This window comes from Bos grunniens, chromosome 3 (genome assembly GCF_055505025.1).
Source record: "Bos grunniens cultivar Pamir isolate PY7600 chromosome 3, Bosgru_T2T1.0, whole genome shotgun sequence".
Lineage (NCBI taxonomy): Eukaryota > Metazoa > Chordata > Mammalia > Artiodactyla > Bovidae > Bos > Bos grunniens.
In genome coordinates, this window is record NC_141167.1 from 35,316,375 (window position 1) to 35,334,224 (window position 17,850).

Below are 17,850 nucleotides of genomic sequence, written 5' to 3' on the forward strand. Positions count from 1 at the left end.
TTTAGACTGGTAAAGAGAAAATAATTGCATTCATTCTAATTTTGTTTTACATTTGAATTTTTTTTGGTGAATGAGATGTGTAAAAGTGATTTTTGATGTATCATTTATGTCCCCAGTTTGCATTATCATGGACTCTAGAATTTTTTTTTTTTTGCAAAATCTGATACTGTCCTTTAATATTCATTTTTCTCTTCTTTCTTTAGTCACAGAACCCCATACTTTAGCTTGTTACATTTACCAAGGGGAAGGCATGGGAAGGAGGTATGGATTAACTACTTGCCAAATTCCTTTGTGGGGCTTTCCAGGTGGGGCAGTGGTAAAGAATCTGCCTGCTAATGCAGGAGTGCAGGTTCGATCCCTGGATTGGGAAGATCCTCTGGAGAAGGAAATGGCAACCCACTCCAGTATTCTTGCCCGGAGAATCCCATGGATGGAGGAGCCTGGTAGGCTACAGTCCACGGGGTTGGAAAGAGTCAGACACGACTGAGTGACTTCACTTTCACTCTAGATACCTAGGTTTATGTACATACTCTACAGCTCTCTGAGGTTCCAGATTATAGGGGATAACAAAAATATAATGAAGTGAAACTTCCAGGCATCACCCTGCACACAGTAACATGTTCAGGAATAGAGCTACGGTTGGATCCTTAAACTGATTTTCATGGTGAAGTGCTCCATTCCCTTGCCCACCTAGGCTGCAACAACTTGCTATCAATAAGTGGTTAAACGTTGTAAATTAGATCACTTGTCTCGTTTCAACTCAAATTCCAAGATAAAATGAGAGATCTATTTTTTCTGTAACTTTCAAAGTCTTTTTCCTAGTGACCTTAATGCAGTCTACCTTTTTTAAAAAATGTGTCTGTCCTGCTACACTAAGTTTCTTGAGGTCTTTGGCCATATCTGGTTCATTTCTGTTTCTCCCACAACACTTGGCACAGTATGTTCCACAGAGTCAGTAAATATGCACTAGCTGAACGAGAATTGCTGATGCTGGACAGAATGTTTTCTGCCCTGGACATCAGGGCAGGGTGTGTTGGAAGGAGTATCTGAATAGGCAAACAACCCTCTACCCACAGATTCGATAAACTTCACGAAACTAGAGACTCCTACACACTGGGTGACTAAGAAAATACCCATTGAAACAGGTGGAATGGCTGAGCCACCCTTCCCATGAACTTCATCATCAACAGCATGCCATACAATTGGCATTTGGGAGGAAACTGTCAGCCACCAGCTTCAACTTGAGTGAAGGGTTTGGACCACACATCTAGCATCCCAATTTTTATGGCTGCCTCCTGAAGGACTGGCTTCTAATCCTTTGGGAGCTGATGGGGCCTGGTCTTTGCTTGTTCCCCAAGACCTCAAGGAACTATAAGGTAGTTTTAAACTTGTGCAACACTTGCCCAGCTCCTTCCCCTTGGCTAGGTGCTGAGTGAGCAGGCAATAATACTCAGGTCCCACCTGCATCCTGGAAGGGGTTGACTGCTCATGTCACTGCCTTTCCCAACTGCTGTCTGAGGATTTGCCTTCTAACCAGCCTGCATCTGGGAGCTAATGTTAGAGTTATTCGCTCAGTCATGTCCGACTCTTCTCAGCCTCATGGACAATACCCTACCATACTCTTCTGTCCACGGAATTCTCCAGGCAAGAATACTCTAGTGGGTAGCCATTCCCTTCTCCAGGGGATCTTCCAGGGATCGAATCCAGGTCTCCCACATTGCAGGCAGATTCTTGACTGAGCCACCAGGGAAGCCCCCTGGTGCTAATGGGTATTATCTGGGGGCTATTGGGGTAGGTAATTATTATGCTTCGCAGCTTAAAGGGGCATGTGGGCATTTCCTTTGGTTTCTCATTGGCTTGCTCCAGTGAAAATCCAAGCCTCCAGCTTCTCCCTAGAAAGAGCTGAACTGTACAGTCAATGTCCTCACTTTTCCAGCTGGCTCTTTAATGGTTTAACTTGCCTTTCTTTGGGAGGCCTGCATTAGTCACCCAGGGTTAACAGAGAAGCAACAATTCTGAATGGCCCTGCATGCTTTTCCCATCACACTCCTCAGCTCACTCCAAAATACCCAGCTCTCAGCTACACTTTAGGACGAGTTAAACTGCATACTGGTGCTCTGACTTACAGTTGCTGCCTGAGGATCTGATTTCTAACTTGCCTGTCTCTGAGAGCCCGCAGGACAGGCAATGACCAGTCTACTGGGAGTTTAAACAGGTATGCAGGCACTTTCTGCAGCTCCTACCCTCCCCTGCCTGCAACAGTGATAAAATCAAGCTCCCAGCTTCTCCCTAGAGGAAGTTGAACTTCACATCAAGACCCCCACTTTGCAACTGCTACCCAAGGGACTGCTTTTAACCCACCTATGAAACCTAACATTACACAGCATTTGCTAAGACTCTGGGAGAAATACAGCAAAGCAACCATTTGAAAGAGTGGTTGGTCTGAATAAGGGTGCAGAAATTTGCCACAGTTCTTCACCCAAGTTCATTGTATAGCAAGTGAGTGATAAACTCCAGCTTCTGATGTCTCACTTAGAGAAGGACTTGGTTTACTCATTTAGTGCCCCAAGTTTTCTAGCTGTTATTTGACCTACTGACTTGTCACCTTTTCTGAGGACTTGACATTCTTTATTTTCCTGGGGGGAAATAAGAACAAAGATGAAAGTTTGGACAAGCACAGTAGTCTGAGAGGCACTCAGAATCTCTGGCCAGAATAATTGGTGAGGTTTATCTCATACTATACACAGAAAGTCCATGAAGCCTGGGAGAGGTGGGTGTTTTATCTGATGTGTAGAAATCAACAGAGAGTCAAGGAAAACAAAGAAGGAAATATGTTCCAAATAAAAGAACAAGATAAGTTTCCAGAAACTGATGCCAAATAAAATGGAGATTGGTGATTTACCTGGCAGGGAATTCAGAATAATGGTCATAAAGATGTTCACCAAGGACTGAAGAGGAATGCATGAACAAAGAATTTCACACAGAAAATTTTAAAAAGTACTAAGCAGAAATCGCAGAGGTAAAGAATACAATAGCTGAACTGAAAAACTTTAATGGGCTTCAAAACAATAAATCAAGCTGATAAAAGCATTGACAAACCAAAAAGACTGGCTGTTGGAAATCAGAGGGTAAAAAGGGAAAAAAGATAGCTTAAAGGACTTACAGAAAGTTCAGAGAGTCCCAGGAGGAGGAGGGGACTTCCCCGGTACATCAGTTGGCAAAGAATCTGCCTGCAATGTGGAGGACCCTGGTTCGATTACTGGGTCGGGAAGATCCCCTGGAGGAGGGTATGAAAACCCACACCAGTGTTCTTGCCTGGAGAATCCCCATGGACAGAGGTGCCTGGCAGGCTACAGTCTATAGGGTCATAAAGAATCAGACATGACTGAGCAGTGAAACAGTGGAGCAGCACAGGAGGAGAAAGAAAGGGAAAGTTTATTCAAAGAAATAATAGCTGAAAACTTCACAAACCTGGGAAAAGAAACAGCCATTCAGGTCCATGAATCCTAAAGGATACCAAATAAAATAAGACCCACACCAAGACACATTACAATCAAATTATTAAAAGGTTAAACAGAATTTTGAAACAAAAGAGAAAGTGATTTGTTAGGTACAAGGGAAGCCCCATAAAACTATAAGCAGATTTTTCATCAGAAATCTTGCCCTCTAGAAGGGAATGTGATGATATATTTAAAATTCTGCAGGGGGAAAAAAACTGCTAGCCAAGAATACTATATCTGACAAAGCTGTCCTTCAAAAATGAAGAGGAAACAAAAGACTTTCACAGATAAAAGCTGAAGGATATTAAACAACATAAGAGCATAAGAAATTATGAAACTCATTGATAAATGTAAATATATAGACAAAAACAATTCTATATTACTATTACAGTGGTGGTAAATCATTTTTCATTCTAGTACAAAAGATTGATTAATGGATACACAATATAAACAGATGTAAGTTGTGACATTACCATATAATGGGGGAGGAGAGAAAGATTTGTTTGCAAGTGAAGTTATCTTAAATAGACGGTTACAACTATATTTTATATAAGCCCCATATTAACCATCATGTACACCACACCCTATCCTGGGACCAATTTGTCCCTGACCCTTGAGTGATGAGAGGGGAGGGCTCTGCTCAGATGCATAGGACATCTCTTACAGAGGGTCACATCTCCAAGATTGAAAAGCATAACAAACCTACCACATACATATAAAAACTAATGTGGTGGCAGGGGAATACATATGGGACAAAAGAACAAGATAAAATCACAGAAGAACTAAGTGATGTAGAGACAGGCAGTCTACCTGAAAAAAAGTTCAGAGTAATGAACGTAAAGGTGATCAAAGAACTCAGGAAGAGAATGTATGCACATTCTCACATTCAGAGTGAGAACTTAGAAGTTTAAAAAATACTTAGAAAATATAAAGAACAAAAAAGCAGAGTTGAAGAATATGATAAGTGAAGTGAAAAATACACTACAAGAAATCAAGTTGGCCAGATGATGCAAAAGAATAGATCAGTGAGCTGTAAGACAGAGTAGTGGAAATCACTGCTATGGAACAGAATAAAGGGGAAAAAAATGAAAAGAAATAAGAGCAGTTTAAGAGACCTCTGGGACAACATCAACTGTGATATTCACATTATAGGGGTCCCATAAGGATAACAGAAGAAAGAACCTCAGAAATACTTGAAAGATAATAACTGAAAATACTCCCTAGCCTGGGAAAGCAAACAGTCAACAAGTCCAGAAATTCCAGAGAGTCCTATATAGGATTAACTCAAGGAGGAACACACACACACATCACAATCAAAATGAAAAAAAAAAAAGAAAAGGGAATATTAAGAGCAACAAGGGGAAAGCAACAAATAAAATACAAGGAAATTCCCATAAAATCATCAGATGATTTTTCAGCAGAATCTGCAGGTCAGAAGGGAGTGGCATGTCATATTTAAGGTGATGAAAGGGGAAAACTTGCAACAATAATACTCCGAGAGGCTCATGTTCAGATTTAATGGAGAAATCAAAAGGAAAATTTAGAAGAATTCAGCACCAAACTAATTTTACAACAAATCCTAAAGGAACTTCTGTAGGCAGAATAAAATAGAAACAATAAAGTATGGTAAAGGCAAACAGTAAAGGTAGGAAACCATCTGATCCTAAACTGATGAGCAGGTTAAAAGACTAAGGCAGTGAAAAAAAGTTCATGATTGGGCTTCCCTAGTGGCTCAGCTGCTAAAGAATCCGCCTGCGAAGCGGGAGACCTGAGTTCGATCCCTGGGTTGGGAAGATCCCCTGGAGAAAGGAAAGGCTACCCACTCCAGTATTCTGGCCTGGAGAATTCCCTGGATTGTATAGTCCATGGGGTTGCCAAGAGTCGGACACAACTGAGTGACTTTCACAACGTAGTAAAATCACTTGCATCCACAAAAAGCAAGCAATTAGATGTAAAATATGATATAAAAACAGTAATCACAGGCAGAGAGTACAAATGCAGGGTGTTTAAAATGCAATTGGAATTAAGAGATCAGCAAGCAATATATATGATTGCTCTAAGTTGCTGATCTACAGCTATATAGATTGCTATACAAAAACTTTATGGTAATGTGTGTGTGTTAATCGCTCAGTCATGTCCCACTCTGCGACCTCACAGACTGTAGCCCACCAGGCTCCTCTGTCCATGGATGGTAATGGCAAAGCAAAAATTTATAATAGATATGCACATTTTAAAAAAAGTTTCTTCCTATACACACTCTGCAAAATGCTGATCAATTGTGTTAAGCCTGGGACTTAACTTGTCAATCAAAAGCTGACAATCAGTTTTCAAGAAAAGATCACACCCACCATATCGTTATCCCAACATGGGGCTTGGGAATAAATGCCCAAGATGGGGTTTAAGGTAAAGAGGCACATAAAAAGACAGAAAACACGTCTACATTTGTTCCCCAAACCTGCCTTCCAGGTTTACTTTATTTTGCTCACATTCTTCTTAGCTCTGGTGTCCAACGCCAAGGTAGTGTTTCCGTAGGTAAACCAGATGAATCGTTTCTCCATAGAACCCTATTTGTCAGGAATTTACCTGCCCTGCTGACTTCCCAGGAGCTAGTCTGAGGGAGAAGCAGGATAAGCTTGCTCAGTGCTACCAGTGTGAGGGCCTTTCTGGCCTAGGTCAGTGGCTGCCCCCGGGCCCAACTTCTAACTCTTATCCACCATTTGGCACCAGTTTGACCCAGGCCATCTCAACAGGCCAGAAGCAAGTCCTCATCTAAGGAAGGTCATAGAAGGAAGCAGATCAGAGCTATGACTTTTATGATGTGCTTTATGATTTCCAAACCACTTAAAATCCATTCTTTCCTCTGATATTTACAGCAATTTTTCCTTTAGAGAAGGAATCATTGTCCACTTTAAATCTTCTGGATGAAAATGGAATCACAACGTAACTGATTTCTTCAAGGTCCCACTGGAGACGGTAAAGCCTGAATGCAGTTTCCTGTGTCTGGTTCCTATGATCTGTCCTAGAGGTGCTGGATGCTGTTCCCTCACTTCTGAGCAGGCCCCGAGCCTTGAGCGGGGACAGGCCCATTCTTCCTGCTCTCCTTCACTCCCCCGCCCCAACAACTTCACCCTCGGGGAACAGCACAGAGCCGGTGGCTGACTGGGGCAAGGGTCAAGCTAACTCTGAACTTCAGGCTCAACTTCTCATTCTCTGGAGGCCTGAAGGTAAATTTTTGCAGAAGTGAGGTAAAAAAAATAAACAACTCAGTCCTGGCCAACTGTTCTCCAAGGCACATCCGCTTTCCTGAAAGACAAAAATGTGAGTTACCTGGTTAGGTGGTCTGTGTCAGCAGGGACGGAAATCTTCCACCACGTCTTGCAAAACCTGAGCAAATGGCAGGCCTGCCTGGCCCTGGGCCTTTACGTACTCAGCTTAGTTGATCACAGCCACCTGGGGTAACAGAAGCCCTCCAAGCTCATTCCACCTTCACACATTCAGTGCCTTCAGGGCTCAGACAGGTGAGCAAGGGTGAAGGGGCCGGGTATAGAGGAAACAAGCGAGGGCCAAGGTTGACCTATAAGTGTGGTCGAGCCGAAAGTCTTATCAAAAATCCATTAGCAAAGGACAAAAGCAAAACTCTGTGTTTATCTCTTTCAATTTTCAAAAAAAATTGTTGAGAAGTAAAAGAAAGTCAGTGTTAAAGCAAGGCACCTTTTCGCTATGTCGTTTCCCTCCTTCACGACGGGGAAGCTCCCTGCCAGGGCTCCCTGTGCAGGGCCGACCCCATCTCATCCCAGCCATGCATCACCTGCTCCAGGCTTCCCCTAGCCCCTCCCCTTCATGACGCCCTCTGCCCCGACTTGGGCTACAACACCCCACACTGGTCTCTACCATCATCTCTCTTGGGGGTGTTTTACTTTCTCCCTAAGTAATACATGTTTAACTGCAAAAATGAAAAAAAAAAAAAAGTATAAAGACATTAAAGATGTTTGTAATCCCCCAATCCAGAAAAAACCCTTGTTAACATTTGATGTAGTTGCTCACTATCTCTGTAAAGATTCTCTTGCACACTGTCACTGAGATGACCCTCTGTAGTTAATTCTGGGTGTAACTTCTGCTACTTTGTATTTCCCAGTGCAATTACAGTTGTGCCTCTTTAGGCTCAGTGGTAAAGAATCCGCCAGCAACGCAGGAGTGGCCGGAGACATAAGAGATGCTAGTTCGATCCCTGGGTGGAGGAGATCCCCTGGAGAAGGAAATGGCAACCCACTCGAGTATTCTTGCCTGGGAAATCCCATGGACAGAGGAGCCTGTATATATGTATAATTGAATCACTTCGCAGTACACCTAAAACGAATACAATATTGTAAATCAACTATACTTCAACAAAAATTTTAAAAAAGAAACCAGAAAGTTGAGTCTTCAGCCCTTTTAAGCCAATTCCTTGGGCACATGACCTTGGATGAGAAAAAACCTTATCTTCTTATTTCCTTTCACTGAGAAAGGAGCTACTAATTGCTTTCCTAACTGTTAATAACTGGGTTGCTGTAAGTATAAAATAAAATAATTTGCTTGCAAATGAAATCTGTAATTAAAAGGATGCATTACAACTCTCAATAACAACAACAAAACAGTGAAGCAAGAATAATTATAATACTTAAAACAGCTGAAACTTGTTCTATGATAGGAAATATAAAGCTCTTGTAGATAGGAAGACTGGAAGGTTTTCCTATATCTCATGTCTGCTTTCATGTTAGAAAGTTACTTGTCCAGTGTGAGCAAAGGTAGCATAGAACCAGAGGAAGAAAGACACAGAAGATCTAATCAGAGTCAGTTCAGATACACGCAGGACAGTGTCCTACATCAGGAAAGCCTGGGCTGTGAATCACTCCTACATGAGTTCAAATTCCAGTCCCTCCCTTTCTGTGCCTCTGTGGCATGATCAGCAAAACTATACTGTCACAGAAAGTCAGTCCATATTTAATTTAATGATAAGAAAAGGAGAAGGAAATGGCAACCCACTCCAGTGTTCTTGCCTGGAGAATCCCAGGGATGGAGGAGCCTGGTGGGCTGCCGTCTACGAGGGCGCACAGTCAGACACGACTGAAGTGACTTAGCAGCAGCAGCAGCAATGATAAGAAAACTATTATGAATTTCAAGTGTCAACTTACTGTAGCATTTAGTTACTTTTTGGGGGAGACACTGCTAGAAGAGCACAGGCTTTACTATTTGATAAACCTGGTCAACCTGAGTTCTACTTGTGCCCTGTGAGCTTTAAGACTGTAGATCCCATAGTTGGCCCTGATAAGCTCCACTTTTGAGCCTTATCCCCAGTGTGGTGATTGGAATTTGAACCTTGTAACCTTAAACTAGAACACATGGTCCATGAAAGTTACACTGGTCTTTTTTCTACCTAATTATTGTCATATTCACAGGGTTGCATAATTGAGACATAATATATGCTCAGGAAGCATTTATAGATATAAGGACTTAGGAAACAATTTGAAATGATCTCAGCAGCATAACTAACTCTTTATTTGGTATACAAAAAAGATTTTTTCTTACTCATTTTACAATATTATGAGTAAAACACCCAACTGGCTGGCTGGCTGGGAAACAAGAGAGAAAGAGTTTTCTCTGCATTCTCATTCATATTTCAAGTTATGCATCATATAAATGTATCACCTAGATTTGTAAAGGGTGGTTGTTGTTCAGTCACTGAGTTGTGTCTGACTCTGTGACCCCACATACTGCACTACACCAGGCTTCCCTGTTTTTCACAATCTCTGGGAGTTTGCTCAAACTCATGTTCCCTGAGTCGGTGATGCTTATCTAACCATCTCATTTAAAAAGGCAAAACGACCTCTGCAGGAAGAACTTACAGAGTAGAATCTCATCTACTTAAGTCCATGGTACTTAGAATCACTTGTGATGCCCACAGTGCTAAGGAAGCAGCCTTCCCCATCCCTTTCTCAGCAATTAGCTTCACGTTTTTGTGAGTGGGAGGCCCTAAAAAGATCTCAGAACATTTAAAGCTCAATAAAGATGGTGAGTGTCCAATCTTCTTTGTGGGTAACAGGCAGAGGCTAAGCTCCTATCCCCCAAGTTTCTAGGGAGGGAACAACTTGAAGCTGAAATCTCCATCAGAGTCAAGCCAGGGCTTAGGAAGTAAGGGCATGAGTCTTGGTGATGCACAGCCTAGGGAACCTTGAGGTACAAACAGCTGCAAGAGTGACTCATGCTGGGTAGGGCTATCTGGAGACATTCCAACTAAAGCAAAGCATCACAAGAAGAAGAGTAGGGAAGGGCAGAGAGAGGAACTCTGGGTCCCCATGCTCCTATTTCTTGTTACTCACCTATTGAAAAAGGCAGAAAGGATTCCCTTTTCTTAAACTGTCCATTCTCCAGAAAATGCTCTGGATTGAAGGTGTCAGGGGTGGCCCACTCTGTGGGGTCCCTGTGCAGTGCAATCAGGTTAGTCATGACCATGGTGCCCTGGAGAAGACAGAAGTGACTCATGCAAGACAGGACACAACACATGTGTGCAGAGGCAGTCCCCCTGCTCACGCAGCCCAGGCTCCAGGGCTGACAGCACCCTGAACTCCCTCCGTCTCCCCAACTCACCACCTTCTGAGGCCAGCCCCTAGCACCATGCTCCTTGCCATGGGACAGCTTACAATGGTGCACTGAAATTGTCTGCTGGGAATTTTATCAGGGAAGTGTGGCTACTCGAGTGCAGAATGGATCCCTTCAGGGACTTGCCAGTGTAGAACTCGGGAAGGAAGGTGTGTGCATCAATAAGAGAATACTGTGACAGTGGGCAGGCAGTTCTGGACCAAAATCAACCCAGTTGCTCAGTGAGATGGCAGCTTCTCCAACATGAAAAATGTCTCATTCATCTAAGATTCTCCAACTCTCTTCCCTTCATTGTCTAGCACATTCCACAGAAGATTTAATGACAGAATCAGGTCACCCAGTGAAAGGAACCACTGTCCTTCCCAGTGCCCAGCAAGAAACCCAGGAGTCCTCCTTAGTGCCTCCCTTTCCCTCATTCTGCTTTCATCCCATCCTTCACCAGGCTGGCCACTTTTCCTTGAAATTCCTCTCGATTCTATCACCTCCATGTTATGTCCTCCACTGTCTGGTCCAAGTTACTACCTTGGTTGTCCACACTCCTACAGTAGGCCTAACTACAACTCTATATCCTCTCCCCGCTTCAAAGGGCTTCACACACGGAAAGCAGAGTTAGGTCTGGACATGATTTGGTTGTCACTGCTATCCATCCACTACATCTGGAACCTGATAGATACACTCCAGTATTTCCCAGCACTCTTATATTAAGGACACATCACCTGCCCTCTATCTGAGTCATGGTCCTTCTGCCTGCACTCCCACTATATCAAGCCTCTTTCAGTTTCTCAATCATACCACTTGTTCCCATAACTTTCTACATGGTGGCTTCCGGGCTTCCTCACTAGACCTGCTGGTGCCAGGGTCTTTGTCCCTGGCATGAGCCCTGGTCGCCCCCTCCCTCTGCAGGAGACCTTCCAATATTAGTAGGTAGGTCTGGTCCGGTCTCTTATGAGGTCACTGCTGTTTTTCCCTGAGTGCTAGTGTGCACATGATCCAAGAGTGGAGTTGATATTTCCTATAGCCCTGTGGAATTCCTGCAGTCAAAAGCTGCTGGCATTCAAAGCCAGATTCCTTCGGGCTCAGGACTTTCACTCTTGTGGGCAGAATTTCTGTATTGTAATCATTTTCCAGTTGCAAGTTCCCCACCCAGAGATTTGTTCTAGTCCTCACAGAATACTACATCAGAAAAAAAATCTTGTAGAACCAGTCTGTTGAGCTAGGATGGTTCTCTGGAGCTAACTGAATTGCTACGAATATGTGAAGATCACCTGTAATATCATTTAGACCTCAGAATTCACCCATAAAATGGTCAATCAATAAGAAAATAGCAAATGCAGTCACTGCGGGAATAGCTGCTTTTTCTAGGGCTGCAGGGCCCATGACCAAACGAGCCCAAAGGGAGGTTCTGCCAGTTTTGCCTTGAGATCAACACCAGGTTCAATACACAAAGAGGGATCAGATTGGATTGGATCCACAGAAATAGACCAAGGTGGCGAGAAAGCAAGGTACTGGATATGTGCAGTGTTCTGGTGAGATACTATGGGGCAGAGGAGAGCTGTTTGCTGAGATCCTTAGGAGTGATGGGCAGAGAGAGAGCAGAATTGCCTTTGTGAGGAGAGGGAATTTAACAGGGCCCTGCTGAGAACAATTGCAGGAACACTCTCTTGAAATCAAGCCAAATGAAGCAACTCCAGTGGGAGAACATGGTGTAGTACAAAAAAGATGAACCTGGGCATCAGAACACTTCTATTTCTTTAACCCAACTCATATGACTTTGTAGCCAAGGGATCTTAAATACAAGATCAATCAGCTCTGAGCCTTGATGCAAATTCGTAAAATGAAGATAAGAGAATGATTGAGAATTAAGACATTTTGAAAGCATCTATATAGTTCATAGTACATAACCACTCCTTAAAAAGCATTCATTAGTTCTCTCCTTTTGTGATATTTAATGTGCACAGGCTTGGATTGATTCTCTTGTGAGGTAGTCCCATCAACAGACTGTAAGTCAAGGCAATACCTGTGGGGATATTATGTTAGAAACACCAGTTTAATGTGATGGCCCAGGAGGTCTCAACTGTCCCTCACATTTTAACATTCTATAGCCCTAGGATTGTGAAGCAGAATTTTCCAAAAATAAATCTGGCAAGTCACTATCCTATCAGAAGCCCTCCCATGACAAAGAAAAGGACTTCATGGCAAAGGCTGACTGAGAATTGCTGCCTGCACATCATGCAGTAAAAAGAATGAGAAATCTCACAGCAGAGAGAATTCAGCCTTTGCCTGAATGTGCTTGACGTAGGAATTTCCATTCTCCTTCAGAACACCAATTACCATTGATCTGATAATGTTCTGAAGACCTCACATGAAGAGAGATATCCAGTATTAGGTCAGTAATTATATCTCTCTCTCCCCATTTAAGTGTTTCGCTAAGACAAGAAAACAGGTCGCTTTTCCAGGTGAGAATCCCACCATTTAAAATATGAGCTTGGAGATCTGAGGCTGTTGGTGTGAGTCCCTAATTACCTTGGGCAGGTGGTATCCAGCCAGGGTGGTGTCCACTGCCACCTCCCGGGGCACGTTCAGAGGGATGATGTTCCCCATTCGCAGCACCTCATGGATGACAGCGTTGGTGTAGGGCATGGACTCTCGAGCGGCCATGCTTGGCTGTTGTGATTGGCCAAGCACCCTGTCAATCTCAGCTTGGACTTTTTCTGAAAAAAGCAGAGGTGGTTCTATTATTCTGTTTTTCCATAACTCTCCTTGAGCCTGGTTAAGTTAAGGAATGAAATAACCAGCATCAAAATGGCTATCTTAGGCTCTCCAGACTAGCTTCTCAGGGAGGTATGAAAGTGGGAAGTGGGCCCTGCTCTGAGACAAATTAGGTGGCAAACTCTTGCTCAACAACATTCCTGCTGGAAAGCTCTCTGAGCTTCAGATTCCTCTTATTAGTGAGAGTGAACCAACATTCCCTATAGATGAACTAATTTATGGAAGCATACTGGCCTGGCCCAGCCCATCCACTAATGAGCTCACCTTGGATTTCGGGGTTAAGGGCCATGAAGAGCAGCCCCCAGCGCAGGCTGGTTGAAGTCGTCTCTGTTCCAGCAAGGAAGAGGTCCAGGGTGTTGTAGATGAGGTTTTCTTCCTGGAAACTTGAAGTAGCATCACCCTTATGCTAAAAAATACAGCGATTATTGACTTATCCAGATGGTTCTTAGTTGCCACAACATAGGAGGCTTCATCCTAGTGAGAACATGGGAGGAGAGATTCCCCCAAGAGAAATGACTTTTCCTTTGACCATCTCAGCAGGCCAAGGCTTATTATTGCAGTATCATTAGCATACTCCTGCCCCAAGTGCTGGAATCTCTTGTCACCGTGGATGGGTGAAAATTGAGACATCCTCTTTACTTCCATATTTTGGGAGAATCTGTTATTTATTATTATAACAGTATATTATTATATTGGAAATATAATAATATTTGGGTTACAATATTAGCCACACCTTTTACTATGTATATGACTTGACCAAGTTACTAAACCTTTCAAACTACATTCAATACCCATCCCTCAACTGGCATTATGAACTATGTGAGATGGAAAGGTCATAGAAGAAATCCTCAACAAATGTTTGTACTGTTATCATAAAGAATAAAATGAATTTCTCTGCAGTACAACAATTTTCATAATTTCCCATCAACATCCTCCTTTTTAGGTTAAAATTCTCTGATTCCAGCGGCCATTCCTCATGGCACTTCAGCATCTTCACCACTTTGCTAGAGAAGCTTCAAAGTGTCAGTGTTCCTCTGTGTGTGGTCGCACACCTGCACACCTTATAACAAGTGAAATCGCCTCCTCTCAGGAGAAATCAATGCTTCTATTAACGGTATAATGATAAAGTGAAATAGGAGACAGAGAAAAATGCACAATTATTTCAACTGCAAGAGTTGAAAATGAGTCAAAAATTATGCCACTGTGGCAGTGATGAGTATTAGCCAGAGGGCTTACTATGTTAAAGGACATACAACCTATTTGGCCTTTCCCATGCATCTTACAAATAACATTTGAAAGTGCATGAAATAGGGAGGAGGAAGGAATTCTGGCCAAAGTCCTCCACTTGAGGCTAACCTTTGGCATCTGACTCATGTTCGCTTGTGCTCTGCACTGGGGAACTGGGAAAGAGGTAGTGGACTGGACATTGTATGGCTATTAACAAAACAATGCTTCTTTTTCTTATCGGGTACAGGTCTTTCAGATATGGGCAGAGCATAGAGATTAGACTGAAAAGGCAGTATTTGGGCTTTCCAAAGACCTCAATTAAAGAAAGTAGGGGAAACTACTAGACCATCCAGGTATGACCTAAATCAAATACCTTATGATTATACAGTGGAAGTGACAAATAGATTCAAGGGATTAGATCTGATAGACAGAGTGCCTGAAGAACTATGGATGAGGTTCATGACATTGTATAGGCGGTAGTGATCAAGAAAAAGAAATGAAAAAAAGCAAAATGGTTGTCTGAGGAGGCTTTACAAATAGCTGAGAAAAGAAGAGAGGCTAAAAGCAAAGGAGAAAAGGAAAGATATACCCATCTGAATACCAAGTTACAAAGAACAGCAAGGAGAGATAAGAAACCCTTCCTAAGTGGTCAGTGCAAAGAAATAGAGGAAAACAATAGAATGGGAAAAACTAGAGATCTCTTCAAGAAAATTAAAGATACCATGGGAACATTTCATGTGAAGATGGGCACAATAAAGGACAGAAACAGTATGGACCTAACAGAAGCAGAAGATATTATGAAGAGGTGGCAAGAATACACACAAGAACTATACAAAAAAGATCTTAATGACCCATATAACCACAATGGTGTGATCACTCATGTACAGCCAGACATCCTGGAATGTGAAATCAAGTGGGCCTTAGGAAGCATCACTATGAACAAAGCTACTAGAGGTGATGGAATTCCAGTCGAGCCATTTCAAATCCTAAAAGATGATGCTATTAAAGCACTGCACTCAATATGTCAGCAAATTTGGAAAACTCAGCCATGGTCATAGGACTGGAAAAGGTCAGTTCTCATTCCGATCCCCAAGAAAGGCAATGCCAAAGAATGTCAAACTACTGCACAAGTGCACTCATCTCACACACTAGCAAAGTAATGCTCAAAATTCTCCAAGAGACTTCAACAGTACGTGAACCAAGAACTTCCAGATGTTCAAGGTGGATTTAGAAAAGACAGAGGAACCAGAGATCAAATTGCCAACTCTTTTGGATCATCAAAAGAGCAAGAGAGACCATTCACACTGACTGCTTCTCCTGAGCAGATCAGCAAGACCATGGGTGCTTGCAAGGAGCTCGATACAGCACCGTCCCACCCCAAGCCAGGAGCCGGCAGGGGACATCTGCGTGCTCCAATCCATGGGCAAAATGCTTTGAAGAGCTCACCACACACACCTTTATGGTTCTCTTTAAAGAAGCCTCACAGAAGCTTGAGGAGGAGAATAAGATGGCAGAGGAGTAGGTGGACATGGAGTACATCTCTCTCCACAGATACACCAGGAATACACCTTCGAACAGAGATGTGCATGCAGAACACCAGCTGTGAGTGGACAGGAGTGCCTGACCAGCAGAAAAGAATATCCAGAACCATGCAAAACTCAGTAGGATGAAGGAATGAGGGGGAAAACTAGGAGTGGACCTGCCCTCAACTGGTGGGGGAACTGAAGCAGGGGTCCTATCCCCACATTGGGGCAATTGTATGAGTCAGAGGAGAAACATTTAAGGCTGAGAGTGAAACAGCTGATCTGTGGCAGCCTAAATGGAATGAAAACCAGACAGTCCTTGCTGCAGCCACACATACATTGGACAGGGACATAGGTTCCCTGGAAGGTGCAATGGCTGAGAGATGGAGTTTAGGGATTGTGGAGCAATCCCAGGGTGAGGGCTGCTGCTGGTTACAGAGAGACAGATCGAGGGGATGTGAACAAGAAGATTATGGTGGGAAATGCCTGTGGAGAAAACCTGGGCAGCCATGGAAGCAAAGCAATACTTCTGAGTCACGCAGTAGTGTCTGGAACATTCACCATAGCCTCTCTCTCCCCACACACCAGCATCGGTGTGAACAATAGAGAGGCTAGCCCATCAAACGCCTGATGCACTGAACTAGAGTAGGACCCCACCCAGGGTGCCTCTTTAAGTGCCTGATACACAGATCTACAGAGTAGGATGCCAGCCAGGTGGGCCCCTCTGTGTGCCTGACGTGCCCAACAACAGAAAACGACCCCAGGCAAGGGAGCCCTCTAAGTGCCTGAATGAGCAGAGCTACAGAGAAAGGCTGGCTAAAGAGGCCTTCTGATCACCAGCTACAAGAGGCTTGAAAAAAGACTCTGAGAGGGTCATAACTCCTGCGATGGAGGCAGTCCGTGTCCCCACACACTTGGTGCTGCCAGGGTCCCTGCAAGCCAAGAAGCTGCGCCACCTTCATGCTCAACTCTCACTGGGGCAGAGCTGCCACAGGCCAAAAAAAAAAAAAAAAGTCTTGCATCTATGCAAACAGGATCACTTCATTCGTGTCCAACTCTTTGTGACCCTGTAGACCCTGTGGCCTGCCAGGCTTCTCTGTTAGGGGGCTTCTCCAGGTAAGAATACTGGAACGTATTGGCCAATACTGGTTGCCATACTCTCCTAGAGCACTATATTTCCTGCTGCCCTAGCCGCCAACTCCTCTGAGTACCTGGTGCTGCCAGAACCCCTGCGACCCAAGCAGCTGGACCACCTCTGCACTTGACCTTCACAAGGGCAAACCCAAGTCCTCCAGGGCAGCCTCAGAAGCAAACCCCAATGAACGATGGATGACCCACATGCAGAAGTGGAAATAAAACCACAATTGAAACCCAGGGGCAGTGTGGCCAAGGAAGAAGACCCAAAATCTTCCCACCAGCTGTACAAGCTCCAGATTAAACCCACATGATCAACTAGGCAGTCTCTGTGCCTATGGAATATGTAAAAGGACACTGAGAGCTCGCACAAAAGAAAATGCACTGGTTCTGTTAGCTGTGGACACTGGAGGGAAGAACACACAGGAATGGGACCAGATTAGAATCTGAGCTGCACCCACAGCAGGTCCAGAGATCAGCATAGTGTTGGAGGGCATCCTAGAGAAGTGAGGTGGACTGTGACTCCCAGAGAGGAAAAGGACTCTGACAGCAATGATTCAGGAAAAACATTTATTATTCTTGTGTTTTGATTTGTTCTGTAGATTCTTTTGGATTTTTTTTTCTTTTTCCCCCCTTTCTGTTGTAGTTGTTGATTTTATTGGCACTATGAAATCTAATTAAGCTTTTGAGCTTTTTTTTTTTTCCTCACATTTTTTATTGTTGTTATAAACCTCTGCCTCTATGTTGGGCTTTCACAGTTCTGTGGAGTTTTCCTTTTGTTTTTTTTATTTTAATTTTTGACTTTTTAAACCTATTATTATTTTTCTATATTTATTCCTTTGTTTGCTTTTCCTACTGTTCTTTTCCCCTGCAGTTAATCTTTAATGTATATAAATCTTCTTTATCTACCTCTATTTAACTTTGCATATCTATTCTTTCTTTACTTTCTTTCCTTTCCTCTCAACATATTTGTTAGTTTTATTTTCATTGCTTTATTCCCCAATTGGCACCTTGCTTTTGTTTTGTTTTCCAGTTTGTGCTTTAGTTAGTTTTATTCTTAA

General features: G+C 43.2%; 1 protein-coding gene across 4 annotated transcripts in view; it reads right to left on the bottom strand.

Annotated features, from left to right (window-relative positions):
- Nucleotides 1-5,941: 5,941 nt before the first annotated feature.
- The window catches only part of LOC147375461 (cytochrome P450 2J2-like), a 31,895-nt gene continuing 19,986 nt past the window's right edge, over nucleotides 5,942-17,850 (bottom strand). For 3 of the 4 annotated variants that reach the window (XM_086390264.1, XM_086390262.1, XM_086390263.1), the window contains 4 exons: nucleotides 13,170-13,311; nucleotides 12,660-12,847; nucleotides 9,857-9,995; nucleotides 5,942-6,803 (listed from right to left, as the gene is read on the bottom strand). In XM_086390264.1, coding sequence (XP_086246390.1) covers nucleotides 6,625-6,803; nucleotides 9,857-9,995; nucleotides 12,660-12,847; nucleotides 13,170-13,311 — 648 coding nt within the window. In that variant the 3' untranslated portion in view covers nucleotides 5,942-6,624. The remainder of the gene's footprint in view (nucleotides 6,804-9,856; nucleotides 9,996-12,659; nucleotides 12,848-13,169; nucleotides 13,312-17,850) is intronic. The other variant, XM_086390265.1, reaches the window with a different exon arrangement.